The sequence below is a fragment of the Pelecanus crispus genome, chromosome 3 (assembly GCF_030463565.1).
Source record: "Pelecanus crispus isolate bPelCri1 chromosome 3, bPelCri1.pri, whole genome shotgun sequence".
Classification (NCBI taxonomy): Eukaryota; Metazoa; Chordata; class Aves; order Pelecaniformes; family Pelecanidae; genus Pelecanus; species Pelecanus crispus.
The window spans coordinates 98,871,652-98,887,206 of record NC_134645.1 but is presented as its reverse complement, the minus strand read 5'-3'; the positions used below and the strand labels follow the sequence as shown (position 1 = coordinate 98,887,206).

At 36.7% G+C, this 15,555-nt stretch overlaps 1 protein-coding gene across 7 annotated transcripts in view; it reads left to right on the top strand.

Moving 5' to 3' along the window:
* The window catches only part of FAM135A (family with sequence similarity 135 member A), a 71,282-nt gene that overhangs the window by 46,843 nt on the left and 8,884 nt on the right, over window positions 1-15,555 (top strand). For all 7 annotated transcript variants that reach the window (XM_075707077.1, XM_009483944.2, XM_009483942.2 and 4 more), the window contains 4 exons: window positions 1,544-1,635; window positions 3,666-3,763; window positions 9,376-9,527; window positions 11,554-11,664. In XM_075707077.1, coding sequence (XP_075563192.1) covers window positions 1,544-1,635; window positions 3,666-3,763; window positions 9,376-9,527; window positions 11,554-11,664 — 453 coding nt within the window. The remainder of the gene's footprint in view (window positions 1-1,543; window positions 1,636-3,665; window positions 3,764-9,375; window positions 9,528-11,553; window positions 11,665-15,555) is intronic.

Here is a 15,555-nt window from a genome sequence, read left to right as displayed (position 1 = left end):
TTATGCCATAGTTCACATTAGATACAACTTCCAGTTTTTTATGTCATATAGGTGTTTGTCTGTATCATGGTAATAGAATGGAGTTACTAACAAAACAGCTTTGTTTAGAATTTGTAATGTTACATTGTCAAGGAAAATAAAATATGTGTATCTTGTTAGGAAAAATATAGTATGTGTAAAATGCAGTCAAATGTTTATAAGGTTTTGAAAGGCTAGATTACTGAATCACAGAGTGGTTGAGGTTGGAAGGGATCTCTGGAGATTGCCTAGTCCAACTCCCCTGCTCAAAGCAGGGTCACTTACAGCAGGTTGCCCAGGACCCAACCCAGTTGGGCTTTTGCGTATTCCTGAGGACGGAGACTCTACTGTGGTAGAAATGAGAAAATCTCTTGCTAATTGAAAGAAGGATTGGAAAGTTTAAATAGTTTAAAAAATGATTAAGTTTAAACTTTAAAATATTTTAATGAATATATTCACGTGCTTTTAGTTCAAAGCATATGTGCATGTTAAGAAATACTATCCCCTCTAGTTAAGATACTTATAGCTTTCTGCCATCAATGTTTTTGTCTTTTTTTGAGAATCTTCTTAAATTACCAATGTAAGGAAACACAAGAGGGCAATATATAGAATACTGGACTGGACTGACACTGCACAGCCTTCTTGTTCATTTTTTAAATTCCTAAGTTTAAAAAAAAAAAACAAACCAAAAAACCAGAATAGCTTTTCTTTCTTCCTCTGGGCAGAAAGCATCCTTTGTTTAGCACTTTTAAAATGCAACTCAGAAGTATTCCTTCTTACCGGTGTACGTGTTCAAGTGCTATTGCGTGCCTGGTATTGACACAAAAGTTAACTTGGCCAAAAAACCTGCTGTTAAAAAAAATGTGTCTTTGAAGCCTTAGAAAAATCCATATGGTCAGAATTTTCTTATGCAATGGCAAGTTCATACAAGTTCTTTCCTATTAATAACAGATTTAAATTAAAATCTTATCTTCTAATTAAGGCAGAAGGGGTACGCATGTTTTCTTCAAAAGCATACATGATCACTGATGAAGAGAAATCTTCAGGATGCTAGTTAAACTGGCATTTGTTGTCCTCGGTACCAGTCTAAATGTATCTTTATCTACTGGCAGTCCACTCTGCCTTTTTATTCTGTGAAAATGTTTACGACTTGCCCTTATTCCTTGCTCCTTCATTGAATTCTTTAAGCTAACACTGAGTTCTTTAATTGACTTTTATCAAAGTTAATTAGGTTTTCAAGAATGTAATGTTCACAAGTGCTATGTATCTGTTGGATGCTAAGACAAAATCAAACATGACTGCCTAATGGTGTCTGCATTGAATGTAATTTTTATAGACCATTTTGTTACTGCATTTGGCATTGCAGTTTATCTTCCCGAGTCTTACTGAATTTTAATTAGGGCTGAGAATATCATTAGCTGTGTTTAAATATGAAGTTGTGCCTTAGGTTCATTTCAGTGTTCTGAGTGCTTTTATTGCAAGTTAACTTCACAGTATTTAACTCTTGATTGTTTTTCCTTTTAAGGTAACAGCGCAGATCTAAGATTAGTGAAGACTTACATTGAGCTAGGGCTGCCTGGAGGGAGAATAGATTTTCTTATGTCCGAAAGGAATCAGGTATTTGCCAGCAAAAAAAGAATTTTTGTAAAGCAATGAACAGTGTACTTCTTCAGACATGTGTATTTAATGGTGCTATCATGTTGCACTATACCACATTCTGTATATTTTATTGTATTCTCACAGAATCATGATGTGATCTGTGGCTTGCATTAAAGTAATTACAAAACCTAGTATGACATTGAAGGTAAATATATAAGGAGTAACACTTGTTGCTGCCATTTTGTTGTGTGTATTGATATCTCCTAAGTTCTCAGCATAATCAGTTAGGATTGTAGATAAAATACCCTCGATATTAATGGTAAAAATGGTGATAGTGGGAAAAAAATGGTGATAGTGGCAAGAAGGGAGATGTGTTATTTCACAAGATCTGAGAAATAACAAAATACCTGTCTCTTGTTCTTTTGTCAGTGTGCTGTAAGATCCACATCGTGACACTGAACCAATGTCAAATTACCTCGTGTTAAACTTTTGTGAATTTTATTATTTTCAGATGAAGTAAACTTGATAAAGCATAGAAGACCAATTTTTACTTTTGTGTGTGTGTTACATATTGTATTAGACATACTTCAGGGGTGAATTAAAATAGTCTCTTCAATGGCTCAGACAAAAGGTTTGTTTAGTGCAGTAGCATTTTTCTGGCAATAGTTGCTGGGGTGCTTTGTGAAGCAGGCTGGACAGGCACCAGGCCGTGCTTTCTCTTCTGTAGCCCTGTAGCTTTTGGCAGTCAGCAGTTCTGAAACTTTCTGATTCAGGAATTCCACTGAGAGCCTAATAGCTACTGACGGTCTTTTCTCCTTAATGTTGGCTGATTCTTTTTGAATGTTTTTACTTCCAGTTTCCACAGCATACAGTGGAGATTATGGTTCATATACATTACTAATTCAGTTGCAAACAAGGAAATTTAAACAAATCCCCCTACAGCTTGTTTTGGGGAAAAAAAAAATCCTCAATAATCATTCCCCATTTTCCACTTCAGTTAAGTATTTTATAGGAGGCAATTGAAGAGACTTAGTCCCTTCAGTATTTCTCAGGATCACATGTGAAACAGTTTCTGGTCATCCATGATATCCTTCCCCACCCACTTTCAAACTTCTTGTCACTTAAGACAGGATGATCAGAACTAGATGGGGCATTTAAGGTGTTTGTGCACTATGGACTTACAAAATGCTATATTGATACTTTCTGTTCTTTCCTTGCTTCCCTAACATAGCTTATTGTATAGAATGCAGATGTATAGATTATTGTTTGCGTATATGTTTAGGGCTATTTTTCCCTATGTAACGTTGTTTTGCATTTCTTGCCATTTTATCACCCAGGTATGCAGTACTATAAGATTCTTCTGAAATTCTGATCAGTTCTAGATTTGACTATCCTGGATATTTGGTTTTGTCTCCCAACTCTGACATCTCATCTCCTTCTTCCCTTTCCCAGATTGTTTATCAATATGTTGAAGACTACAGATTTTAGCACAGATCCTTTGGAACTTGGGTTGAAAAGCTTTAGGCAGCCTTTGCCTACTTCGTTTTTAATTTCTTACTGCCAGTCATTGTAGAGAATCAGCTGTGAACTGGGAATAAGGATTTAAGGATTATTTTTGTTTTGTTTTGAATATACAGTACTAATGTAGACTTGTTCTGCTGTTGCAGTAATTGTCTCATTTCTATTTCACGGGCAGGGTGATTTAGTTCTGAATATGCAGTTTGGTCTTCTGTTTCACTACAGATAAGATTATGTGTATGGGAAGGCTTAGAAGTAAGGCTGGCTGTGTAATGTTAAGATTTCTTTTGGTGTATTAGAAGAAAGTAGTCTTACAGTAAAATGTGTATCACTTTATTCCATGTTACAAGAAAAAAACCTTGAAAAAATCATAATAACTAGCTATAGTGTTTGTATTCAAAGTTAATATGGATGCTTTTATTTCTGTGCTGTTGATCAAAACACTGGGGAATAATAATTCAGACTGAATGCAGAATGTATATTGCTGCATTAGAAAATAGTTATTATTTTTTATTTCTTTTATTTTACAGAATGATACCTTTGCTGATTTTGATTCCATGACAGATCGCCTTTTAGATGAAATTATACAGTATATACAAATTTATAATCTAACCCTTTCAAAAATCAGGTAATATCTGTTCTATACTATTTATAGAAATAAACTTAAAACTAGAGCCCTGTGTTGTTCTGAAGTGTGATGCTCAGGAGCAGGCCAAAAGAGAGATGGGAAAGAGAAATTCCGGGAGGGGGAGGAGTAGGGGAAAGAAGGACAAAGGAGACAGAGGGAATTCCCAGCTGAAAGAAGCCTGAACAGTGCTGTAAGCTCATCTACTCCTGCTGGTGGTTTTAGGGCGGAGTTAAGCATTAGATTTAGGGAACTGCTGTCCTGTGCTTCCTCAGATCCTGCATGGTAGGGTTCTGCAGAAAAACAGATACTATTTGAGAAAGTCAAAGGAAACTGTAATAGCGCGAAGTCAAGATCAAGTTAGCTTTCTTCTGATTTTATAGTCTCTTCACCAAGTATGACATAGCAGACTGTCTATATTGTCATTCCTACACGGAAATTCCATCTTATCTGTGACATTGAAGGGCAGCTGCATGAAAAAGAAATGTCATCATTTTGATGTTTTCTGATTGTTTCATCTGCTAAAAAGCATGTTTTACATCTTAATAGAGGGCTCATCCCAGTCTATGCATTCCTGTTTCCTTTTTCAGTTACTTCCAGGGAGTACCTGTTCCATTTATTTTCTGAAAGTAGGGTACACTGTTTGGGCAGACTACCATACTAACTCAGCTGTGTTGCTGGAGTTAGCTCATAGATAGATGAAAGGAACAAATTCAAGCCTGACTTCATCCATTTCTTCAGGCATCTTCAAATTATACAGCTGGAAGGTTTTTTGACTTGCTAGTCACATGCATTTCCAATAAGTTTCTGCATACTGATGTGTTTGGTGGGCCTTATTCAGCTAGAGAAAAATTCTAACATGTTTAAACATAATCTCACTTTTTAAACAAATGTTTCTGTTTTGGGACAGGCAAGATTTGACATGGTTAATTTTGTCTAAATCAATGATTTTTTTTAAAAAAAGACTGTGTGATTGTATTTGTGTTACACAGACTGCATGTTAGCACCCTCAGTATGGGAGAGGAGAGCTGTGTAACCCACCAGCACACACTGACATCTTCTCTCTCATGCTGTGGTCTGAAGGCTGTAACGAGCAAACCCACCCAGTTACCTTCTCGTTGTTCATACCTGAGAATTCTCGTTTGTTTTTGGTTTGCTTCTCTCATAAGTTTCAGTTTTACTTGTCACTTGAAAGAAAAAAGAAATTACCCATTTTTATTCTAGTTTCCTTTTCAAGGTGTATATTCGTGTTTGGCCCTGCCGAAGCAGAAGTCTCCATCTCTCAACTTCAGGTTTTCTTATGAGAAAGTTAAACTTATCGGCAGATCCCGCAGGTGTTTCCTGGTAGCTACATGAGGGAGCTTTCAGAAAGAGATGTGCTTATATGCAAGTCCTTGAAGGGATGACCCAGAAACCCCAGGAAAGTACTATTGAGAAGTAGTTCAAGTAGCTGATACCTTCCTGCTAGCCTACGTTTTGGCTGTTCCACTGTAAAGAAAGCAGACTTCGTGCTAGTTAGCCATGTTCTCCTGAGTGATGCTAGTTTCTCCTCATAAAATCTCCCTGTATACTAAAGGAGCGTTCTCTGTACAAGTGTTGCTCGATAGCTGAGTCAAATTAGAAATCAATCTCCAGACCTTTAATGATTTTGTATGGCAAAAAAGCCAGCAGCGTTATGTGTCAGAAGTACCTGTTCAGTCCCTCTTTTACACTCAAAAGTCTTGTTATGGGCAAAAGGGAATGCACTTCATATGCAGAGCTAAGAATTTATTGTTAGTCCAGTTAGTGTTTTAATAATCTCATAAAAATGCAACAAAAAATTACTATTAGTCTACAAAAAATTACTATTAGTCTAATTACAGTACTCCTAAAATTCATAGTCCAAATTAATGCAGAAAAGTCCCATTATTAATGTGGCTAAAGTTGTTATACAGAGACTTTCAAGGATCTTTTCTCAGGTGGTAGGCTCCCCTGACAGCAACTGTCTGGGTCCTAAGATCGGTGCTTTCTGTCTTCCTTAGGCAGTGGGATGTCAGCATCCTGGGGCTTCAGTGTAAGGAGAATGATGTTCACCGTGGGGTTTCTGCCTCCTTGGCCTTGGGTCTGCCTGGATTTATTTTCATCCTTTTATATTTTCAGTCTGCCCACATGCCCTTTCTTTTGTTTCCCATTTACTCCCCACCCCCCGCCTTCTCCGTTATCCCTAACACTTCCTTTCTTTCCTGAGTTGAAGATTGTGCTTTTGCAGTGACCATTAATAGACCACTGGGGACCCCTGGCATATGATGCCTGTGTCTGCACTGTTCCACACCACACTTTATTCTAGTGATACAAGCCACACAAAATAACTAGTTGTTATTAATAGAAACTATAGAGAAACTTTAGGCCTGACTTGTTACTTTGCTGCCAGATGATTGTTGTCACGGCTGAAACAAACTTAAAATCAGCTCAGGCAAAGACAAGCCAAGAGTGAGTTCTGAGATTCTGCGCTATCAGGTCAATGCAAAGCCTCGTGCCTTCAAGTAATGGCAAAATCCTATTTAAGAAAAGGCATTCGCTGTACCATCAGAACCCAGAGCCATACTATAGTGTCGACTTCAGTGAACCAACCTTTTTGGTACTGCCAAAGCTAATACCAGTTATTGCACCAGTACACTAACCAACATGTGTTGATCTCCTCTGAACAAAATCTTTGTGCTCGCTACGAGTGTGTAGCAAGCATGAACTGGAAGCTTGATTCAAAGCAACAGCAATTTGTCTTATAAAACAACTGTTCGGTAAAGAATCACAGAATACTTCAGGTTGAGGGGACCTCTGGGTGTCATCTTGGACCAGTTACCCAGTCATACCAGTGCCACCTCCAAAGTTAATGCAACTTGGAAGCAGGTCAGATTGCTCAGTCATAGCCGTTCAAGTTTTGACTATCTGTGAGGGTGGAAGCCTTTCCAGGTCATCATATAGCTAGGAAATAAACCACATGCTCTTACACTGAAACTTCAGAAACTGTTTTCCTCATGTCAGGTCTTACATAAATTTCTGATGACCTGTATTGGACCTCAGTTGGATTACTCAGCTTGTCATCCTCTTCCCTAAGTAACATTGGCTCACAAAAAAAGAAAGCAATTTTTCATGCTATACATATATTAAAACATCTGTTCATTGTTTCAGCACCTTTTTTGATTATGGCTTTGGATGGATTTTTTTTTTCCTTCCATGAATTTTTATAGCTGGACAGAATTTTTCATTTGTTAGCACAGAATAATGAGGTTTTACTGTGCCTAATTTTCCAGTATGATCTGAACTGGTAGACTTGTGCCATAAAGTGCATATAAATACTAGAGTATAATTCTATGACTTCAGTGTGTTAATGATATCTTGTATTCAAAAGATGGTAATATTGCCACCTACTGTTCAGAAGCGCATTGGTTTTGCGGAGCATCCCACAGTTGCAGGTATCTGAAACAGTGAGTAGGGTGGGTTACAATTTTGTCTTACACTTTCAAAACCCTTTTTGAAGGGTTTTCCTTTTCCTCCCTGTTCCTTTTTGATTTGAGCAAATCCTTAAACCTCTCTCTATTAGAAAATAATATTAAAGTCTTATTACATGTTCACCTAAACATCTGAATTTGTACACAATACAGTACTGTGACTTTTGTTATTTTTCTAAGTTCTTACAAATTAAGAATGAGTGTTTAATGTGTGAGGTGCATTCACATAGCTGATTGTGAGCACCTTTTCTCCCCTCAAATGGATCTTTCATGTTTCTGAAGTTTTGGTTCAGGTATGCCCATATTCTTGAGGATGATAGGATTGATTGATGGATCACTGTTTTTTCCAGTGGGTGAAATTGTCCTTTGTTGTGGTATAATATAAGAGTTTCTCATCCTTTTGTGATGTTTAATAAATAGTGGATGAACTGGCAAGAGAACATCTCTGCTAACGTTCAGATCTTCATTAGAAAATAATCTCATTTACTCAAGCAATTGTGTGATGCAGATCATCTTCAGGATAAACTCAATTTGTGTGGACATTTTCTTGTTCCTAAAGAAATCTACAGTTTTGTTTTTCTTGTGTGGACTTTATGATGTACTCTGAGAGAATGGTTTTAAATTTTAGTATTCAAGAGAGTCAGCAGCTCAGTATTTTGTTTTGCAGATGTACTGCTGTTGTGCTGACAGCACAGAGGATACAAATCTTTCATTTCTAAATTAGTTAGGCAAACATAGCAAACTGTGGCAAAGAATTTTTGATATTGCATCAATTTTGAAAATCTAGTAGTAAAGAGGAACGGGAAGAATATACATATATGCTTAAACTGTGTGTTGGTAAGGAACAAATAGCCTATTCTGTCATCAGAATGTGTAATTATGTCAGAGTTGAGGAGTTCAGGGGTGGCCCTGCCATTCTATAACCTAATGTTTGAATTTTTTCATTTAGCTTTCAGTTGGAATTTTCAGAGTCAGTAATTCTTGCTTGGGAAACAATTAAACAGTCAAGTAATTTTTTAGCACTGTATTTTACACATTATTACTGGTAGCTTTGTTTTAGCTATTTTTGTTGACGAATGTAGTGATACAGAGCAAACGGGAAGGATGATCTTACGGGTTTAATCTTGTGGCACATATACAATCCAGCCATGGTAGTTCTACTGTATATTTTTGGATGGTTGTCTGTTCTCTCCATGTCCTGAGATTACGTTCGTAAAATGGGAAGGCACTTTTTCCTTCTAATTTTGTGAGTTCTGTCTCTACCATACCCTCTTTAAGTCAGTGCCTAGGATGGTGTGGCCCTTACCTCAGCAGGGATCTGTAAGCATAACTGCATAATAACTAGAATTGCTTTATTTTGTAGTGTCCTTTCTAAAGAAATGCTTTACACAGACTTGTACGACAGTAGGCACCTCAGATTAAGTAGTAATTATTCTTAGATACATGAAGCTAGAGAGTCCCGTCCATCTTTCCCCTAACTTGCTTAACCAGGGAATCAACTAAATGTGCTATTCTCCTGGCAGACAGATATTCTTCAACTGCGTCGCTCAAGCTGATAATTACTTATTTTGGTCCAACTGCTAAGCAGATTTGAGATGTTGCTTCTATTTTAAAATAATCAGATTCAGTTAAGTAATGGTTCTCCCCCTTATAGGAGTACTCTTGGAATCCTTCTCCACTAGGTTGTTTCAGTAACTCTCACGCATTTATCATATTGAATGCCATCACATGCCAAAGTAGTGATTTATATAGTCATGCACAGCTCATAAAATACTTTCTGAATACTTGATGCTAAGGGAAATACAACCAGAAATAATCTTGGGTTTGGGTGGGAGATGCTGGTGGAAGGATAGTTTGTTTTCACTAGCTTTTTAAAAACGATGTATTAAATGATTCTGGAGGACCTCAGAACATGTTTGTAACAAGTTTGTGCAGCTTGGGAGATACAGGCAAGCTATGTTTTCTGTGTGATCTAAAATACAGGCTTCTGAATGGAAACTGCTCATTAATTCTTTTCCTGTGGTCTTTCAGCATTTTATGACACCAGTTTTGTTTTACTCTGTTTAAAAGAAAAAAAAAAAGATTGCCATCAAATTCTATATTATACTGTTTTTTCTTTTTAAACAGCTTTATTGGACACTCACTGGGTAATTTAATAATCCGTTCAGTGCTCACAAGACCTCGATTTAAATATTACCTCAACAAACTTCATACCTTCCTGTCTCTGTCTGGACCACATCTTGGTACCCTCTACAACAGCAGTGCTCTTGTTAATACAGGTAAAGTATTATTTTCAGCAGTATAAGTTTAGGGGAGATTCTGTCTTTGAGATGCACTTAGCAGTTTCCATGTGGGATGCACATTTCTGCATTACTTTGATTATGAGAACATGCGTGTTTCACTGTCAGAAGAGAGAAGGGTTACAAAAATAGAAGGACATGCAAGAAAGAGATGGTTGACATAAGCGTTTCCCTGTATGTTCAATTCCGGTTTTCTATTACACCATAAAGAAACGTCAGTTTTAATGTATTGAGCTCAATTTACTATAAACTGAATTTTAATATACTTAATCAGCAAAACAAGTAGGTAAGATGCATTAAAATAATTCTGAACTACTAGTAGTGTCTTTTCTCTCCCAAAAATGTCTTATAGTAAACCTTACAACCTGCAGTGTGTTTCTGCAGATGTGTTTGTACCTTATAAATGTCTGGTTTTATAAAGATTAAATGTACCTCTAGGAGAACTTGCAGAAACTGCTGACATTTTGAAATAAATGTTAGCAAATCTTTTCAGGTAGCATCAAATTTTTAAATGAAAATTTGTTTCTGAGATTACCACCTACCGCAGAGAGCCCAAACCCAAAATGAGTAACACTTATTTTCACAAGTAACATTTATATTTCACAAATATAAACATGCTCATTAAACTCTTTAAAACCACTCTAAAAATAATGTAATTACATTGCTTAGTGCCAGTTTATTTATTGATTGTGTTACTATTTTGTTTCATACAAAAATGAGGAGGAAAAACTTTTAACTCCCATGTGTTGAGCTTAAGAAGAGTAGACAGGAATTGCTGGCTAACTGGAGTTACTGTTGGAGTTTACAGAAGCAGGGGGAGCATGACAGCTCTTTGAATTTAGTTGAAATGGTACCATTTATAGCCCTCAACACGCTACCAGTGAGGTTCACTTCAGGATTAAGATACCTACAATAGAATTCACTATGGGCACCTATTGGACATTTAACCTAGTATATCTGTGGACGGTTTCTTTCACATATTTTAATCTCTAACTGAATCTCACACAAATCACCCAGAAGTGTTAGCATTACTTTGCTTTTAGAAATTAGAGTTTTCCAGGATACAAAGAGGCAGGGCTGTTTGCTTTTTTATATACCAGCAAATGGCTTTCAGTTAACTAAGGTTAAAGCTATCAAAGTATAATCCAGAATATATTCACTGAAAAAACAAGGATTTCTGGAGTGTTTCATCTCTGTTATAGTTGAAGACTGTACAAAATGTCCTTTTCGTAGAATAATCTTCCTCTACACTTCAAACTCCTTCAGATTTTGGAAAATACCAAGATAATAATAAGCAAGGGGTACTGAAGTCTAAATTACTATATTGTATGTATACATTAATGACCTTCAATAAATTCCTTCAGTAAAGGATAACTATTTCCCTGAGGGTTGGATCAGCACATTCTTGAGGCTGTAAGGGCTTGGTTGCTTGCTTTTCTTTTGCTTGGTGAGGGAGAGAAGATTTTCTGAAAGGCCGGTTAGCTGGCTGGCTTTGCTCACTGACTAATAAAGAGGGTACAGCATCACAGAAAAGACAATACTATGATTTTCCTCACAGAAAATTCTGCTTCCTTTGTTCAAGTAATATTTAGTGAATTCAGTGGTTCTGTAAAGTTATTTTTAGAAATCTGAGAAGTAATGCTTGTTGTTTAGTGCTACATATTTCAACATCAAAGTGTTCTAATCTGTAAATTATTGATATAAAGTTTGTATATTGACTTATGCCTAACTTATTAATGTATTTTCACTTTTGGTAAGTATAGTTACTTTTTCTAGAAAGGCATGTACGTAAGTGGAAATAATCATCTTCATGCTTTATTATATCTAGACAGGAAAGAATAATGAACAAAAATTTTAAATGTTTCTGGGCTTGACAGTGCTGACATGAGAAATAAAACTAACATCTGAAGAGCTAAATATATGGACTTCACGTACTTTTATTTATGTTTAATTAGTTTTCATATTTTATTGTGGATCTATACTCATGTTGTACCTAACAATGCAGGACTGTGGTTTATGCAGAAGTGGAAGAAGTCTGGTTCTTTATTGCAATTGACGTGTCGAGACCATTCAGATCCACGACAAACATTCTTATACAAACTTAGTAAAAAAGCAGGTAAGCTTTGTTAATACTTCTTATCTTTATCTTTTAAAGGCTACTGTACATAAATAGGAAACCTAGGAAAAAAGTTTTCCAACAAGCTCTTGTTTCAGTTTATGTAAGAGTTACTTTGGCTTTAGTCCCGTATTATTCAAGTAAAATAAACAATAAACCATTTTTGTTGCAGAGGTGGACCATTGGTTTGATACTTTTCTTCCTAACTAATGAGCAAAAGTTCCGAGTGCAGCCACTATGCTGGTGCACTGGTGTATATAATATATGTATTATCAGCTTCCTCTTAAGCCACTGAAGGTAGTTATTTCAGTGTGATAGGTCAAGTACATATATGCTCGTTTAGGATTACCTGTTTCTATATCTATTTTTATCTATTCTATAAATGTAAAATTCTGCTTTAAAGTTTTTGGTAACCTGTCTTTTATTTCCTCATTAAGATGGTCAGGGAAAACAAAAACTAATTTTTATAAAGAAAGGAGAAGTTGTACTTAGCATAATAGCTAGAAACCAAATAAAATATTCGTACTATATCATTCATACAATTTTCTCTGGTTTGAATATTCTTATTTCAGCTGTTGGCTGCAAGCCAGTTTTGGCAGTGAAGAATGTGCCATTTGGCGGCTAGTTTCTATTAAGTATTATAAAGTTATTGAGGATTCATCTGACAGGTATTTCTGAATGTGTGTCAGGAAAGTAATTGTGGAGCCAGAGATGCTCATGGTGTTTTGTGAGAAATCTGGGCACGTTTCTCCATCAAAATATTTTTACGGTGTCACAGCTGAAATTTTGCTGAGAGCAAAGCAGTACAAAGATACAGGAAGGAAAAGACTGACATCCAGCTCTTGAGATGTTTGGATATAAAACTTACAGGACTTGGAAGAAGCAGGAAAGAAGAAGGAGCAAGAAGAAAAATCATGGATAAGATAGAATGTTGATCAAAAACTGATTTTAGAAAAACTTGGGATTTTTTTCCCCTTCTGTTTAAAACCTACTATCACAAAATGATTTTGTTGCTGATATTTAAGGTGATATTTAGGGCTGAACTGGTATTTAAAGGTGAACTGTGAAGTTAAAAATTATTGGAACAAGTGGTCCACCATCAACTGAAGTGCTCTCTATATAGCTTTGCAGTCTTTTGAAAGTAAATGTTTGATTCTAAGCAGAAGTTAACAAGCTTCTGAGAAGTTACACAGTGGATGCTGGGTAAGACTGCGGGACCTGTGTTATAGAGATAATCAGATTAATTAATCAGTTCGCTTTAAAGAATTTGGTGTTCCTTGTTTTTATGTGTATGTGTCTCAACACGACTAGAGACACTGTGATTTGAGTGTTGTTGTCTGTTCTAGAAATATGACATGTTTTCTTACGCTGGATCTCTATGTGACAGGCTTTTTGAAACACCTGGGTAGTATTAAGAGTCATGACATGCGTTTCAGACTTTATTCCCCATAAATTGTAAAAGGAGCCTAAAAGTCTTAGGGCTCAGTTTCCTTTTTCTACCTTCTCACTGAAGAGGTGGAAAGAGCTGTATCGTGGACCACAGCCTCATACACCATCTTGTTTCCAGGTCCTTCAGTGAGCTTGGTGTGAGGGAGAAGGAAAGGTTGAGGGAGAAGGAGAGAGAGAGATGTGAGTTTGATAATTTTATTTAAGGAGAAAAGAAAGCAAGCTTTATGCTTCCGTAAAAGAGAAGGAAGAAAGTTTTCCTTTGAGGGTTGAGTTAATACACTGTACAAATGCTGTAGGTGTCAGTGTCTCTAATTCTTGGTATCTGTACAAGGCATGCTTCTGTCCTGCCATCTCTCTGTTCATTCAGTGGGCATACAGTATCGGCTGTGCTTGACTCTCAGACACCAGATGAGAGGAGTTTGGGATTCCCCTAACTGGACAGTTTCTCTTCAGATTTTCAATCCAGAGAATTTGCATACTGTTCTCTGTAGGGATTCTAGAGATAAGTGTTTCTAGGAACCACTTTATCCCAGGCTACATGCAAGAGATTGACAACACTGTTGAGAAGTGTAGCCCTGATTTTGCAACTTCTGTTGATTTTTTCTAACCCTGTAGGAAGATAGGAGTCTAAGATGCAGAAACATCTGTTGCTCCTTAATGTGGTGTCTTCTTCAGATGCTGGCTTTGCAGCTGGGAAAATCCCTAAGGCAGCAAAACTTGCTACTATTTCAACTCCGCTGTGGTCCAGTTGGTTTTGAGATTATCCCTAAAAGTGGCTGTGGATCCAGCAGGTGATGTTTTGAGGGTCAAGTCTCAGCCACGTTGTTGTATGGTGGTTTGTGGCTCTAGTTCTCAAATTCGCCAGAGATCACTTCTGTTAAACAAATTGTCTTGTTGCTTAACCCCAAAATGGATGAAGTTCCTACTTTCTGTCGAGCATTGTAGGTGAAAGTACAGTTGAGCATCTCCTCTTCTGCCCTTAAGAAGAAGCTCCAGTAAGTACTAATGCTTAGCACTATTCAGAAAGAAGAGATTTGTGCTTGTATCCATTCTCTGTTCTAAATCCTGGAGCAGTACCAGTTAATACCAGAAATCTTGCACTCATGAAAGCATTTCTGATAACTCTTTCTCAGTGCTGCTTCTATCACAGCAATGTGTCTAGGAGGATCTATGGGCAAACATTTTTACCAGTCTTGCCTTTTCCTCCCCATTTGGGGCCAGCTTGGGCTTCGTGGCTGGACATCACCTCAGGCTCTTGGATCTCATAGTCAGAAGCAGCACCAGTAGGTTTCTCTGCTGCTGCCAGAATTTCTGGGCTCTTTCTCTTCCCAGACATCTCTCTCTAAAGAATCTGTTCTGAAAGGAGTTTTAATGCTTTAGTGCAGAGAGCTTACAGAATATTCCGTCAAGAGAAGCAGGTTTTGTATGTGACATTGCAAAAAGAATTGTGAGTCTTCTGAGCATATGCAAAATCCTCACCTAACAATAGGTTCAGACTTCGAAAGAACCTTTGCAATTGAAAAACTAAACTGAAAAATTGTAAATATATCATGAATAAATCCCTCCCATCTATATCATGCAACTCTTCCTTAGTACAATCGAAGTCAGTCTGTCATTACTTGCTGAAGGAATAGTTACCCAGAACGCTCTTTCCAGTTTCTTTAGGTTCTCTACCTCAGTTTTCCTTTACTGTAAAAATCTTTTAATAGGATTTTTTTAAAGCATCCAGTAACAAACATAGGTTTTCCTAACAGTTATAGCTGTTACAGTGCTGCTATTTGTGTATTGTATTGCATCCTTTGCTAGGAGTGAATGATAATTGTCCAATTACTATTATTAGTTGTGGTCTGATTATTTTTGTTTGTTTGTTTTAAAAATAGCTGAGGCCAAGCCAAGTTTTTTATTTGCCAGAAAACATGGTGTAAATTGGTTCATATGCTACCTGGTGAATATAACTACATGCTGAAATAGTGACTCAACTAAGTGACAAAACTTGCATTAAGAAGTTGGTGTTGTCATTAACTGATGTTAGCATTCTTAAATGAAAAGGAAATGCGTTCACCTAAACAGATATCTATGATTTAGAATGTGTTCATTTCATTGTTCCTTTAGAAGTAGAGCTGGATAAGAGTTTTATTTGCAGAATTTCCTCAGATCTAGTATTGGAGATACAGTTAGCTCATTTAGCAAGTGAACTCTGGGAACATTTCAGTTTCATTTTCAAGTAATTTGTCAAGGTAGAATGACAGATAACTTATTTTAACAACTCTCTTTATCTGTTTCTGGTGTATAGATAGGAATTGATTCTTAAAATTGTAAATGCCTTTTGAAAGGATTGATTCAATAAATTACAGCACATGACAAATGATGATGATGAACTGCTTTTCTAAGTCTTTGTTTTTCTATGGCATTGTATGTGGTTTGTCTGTCAGCTAGTTTTGC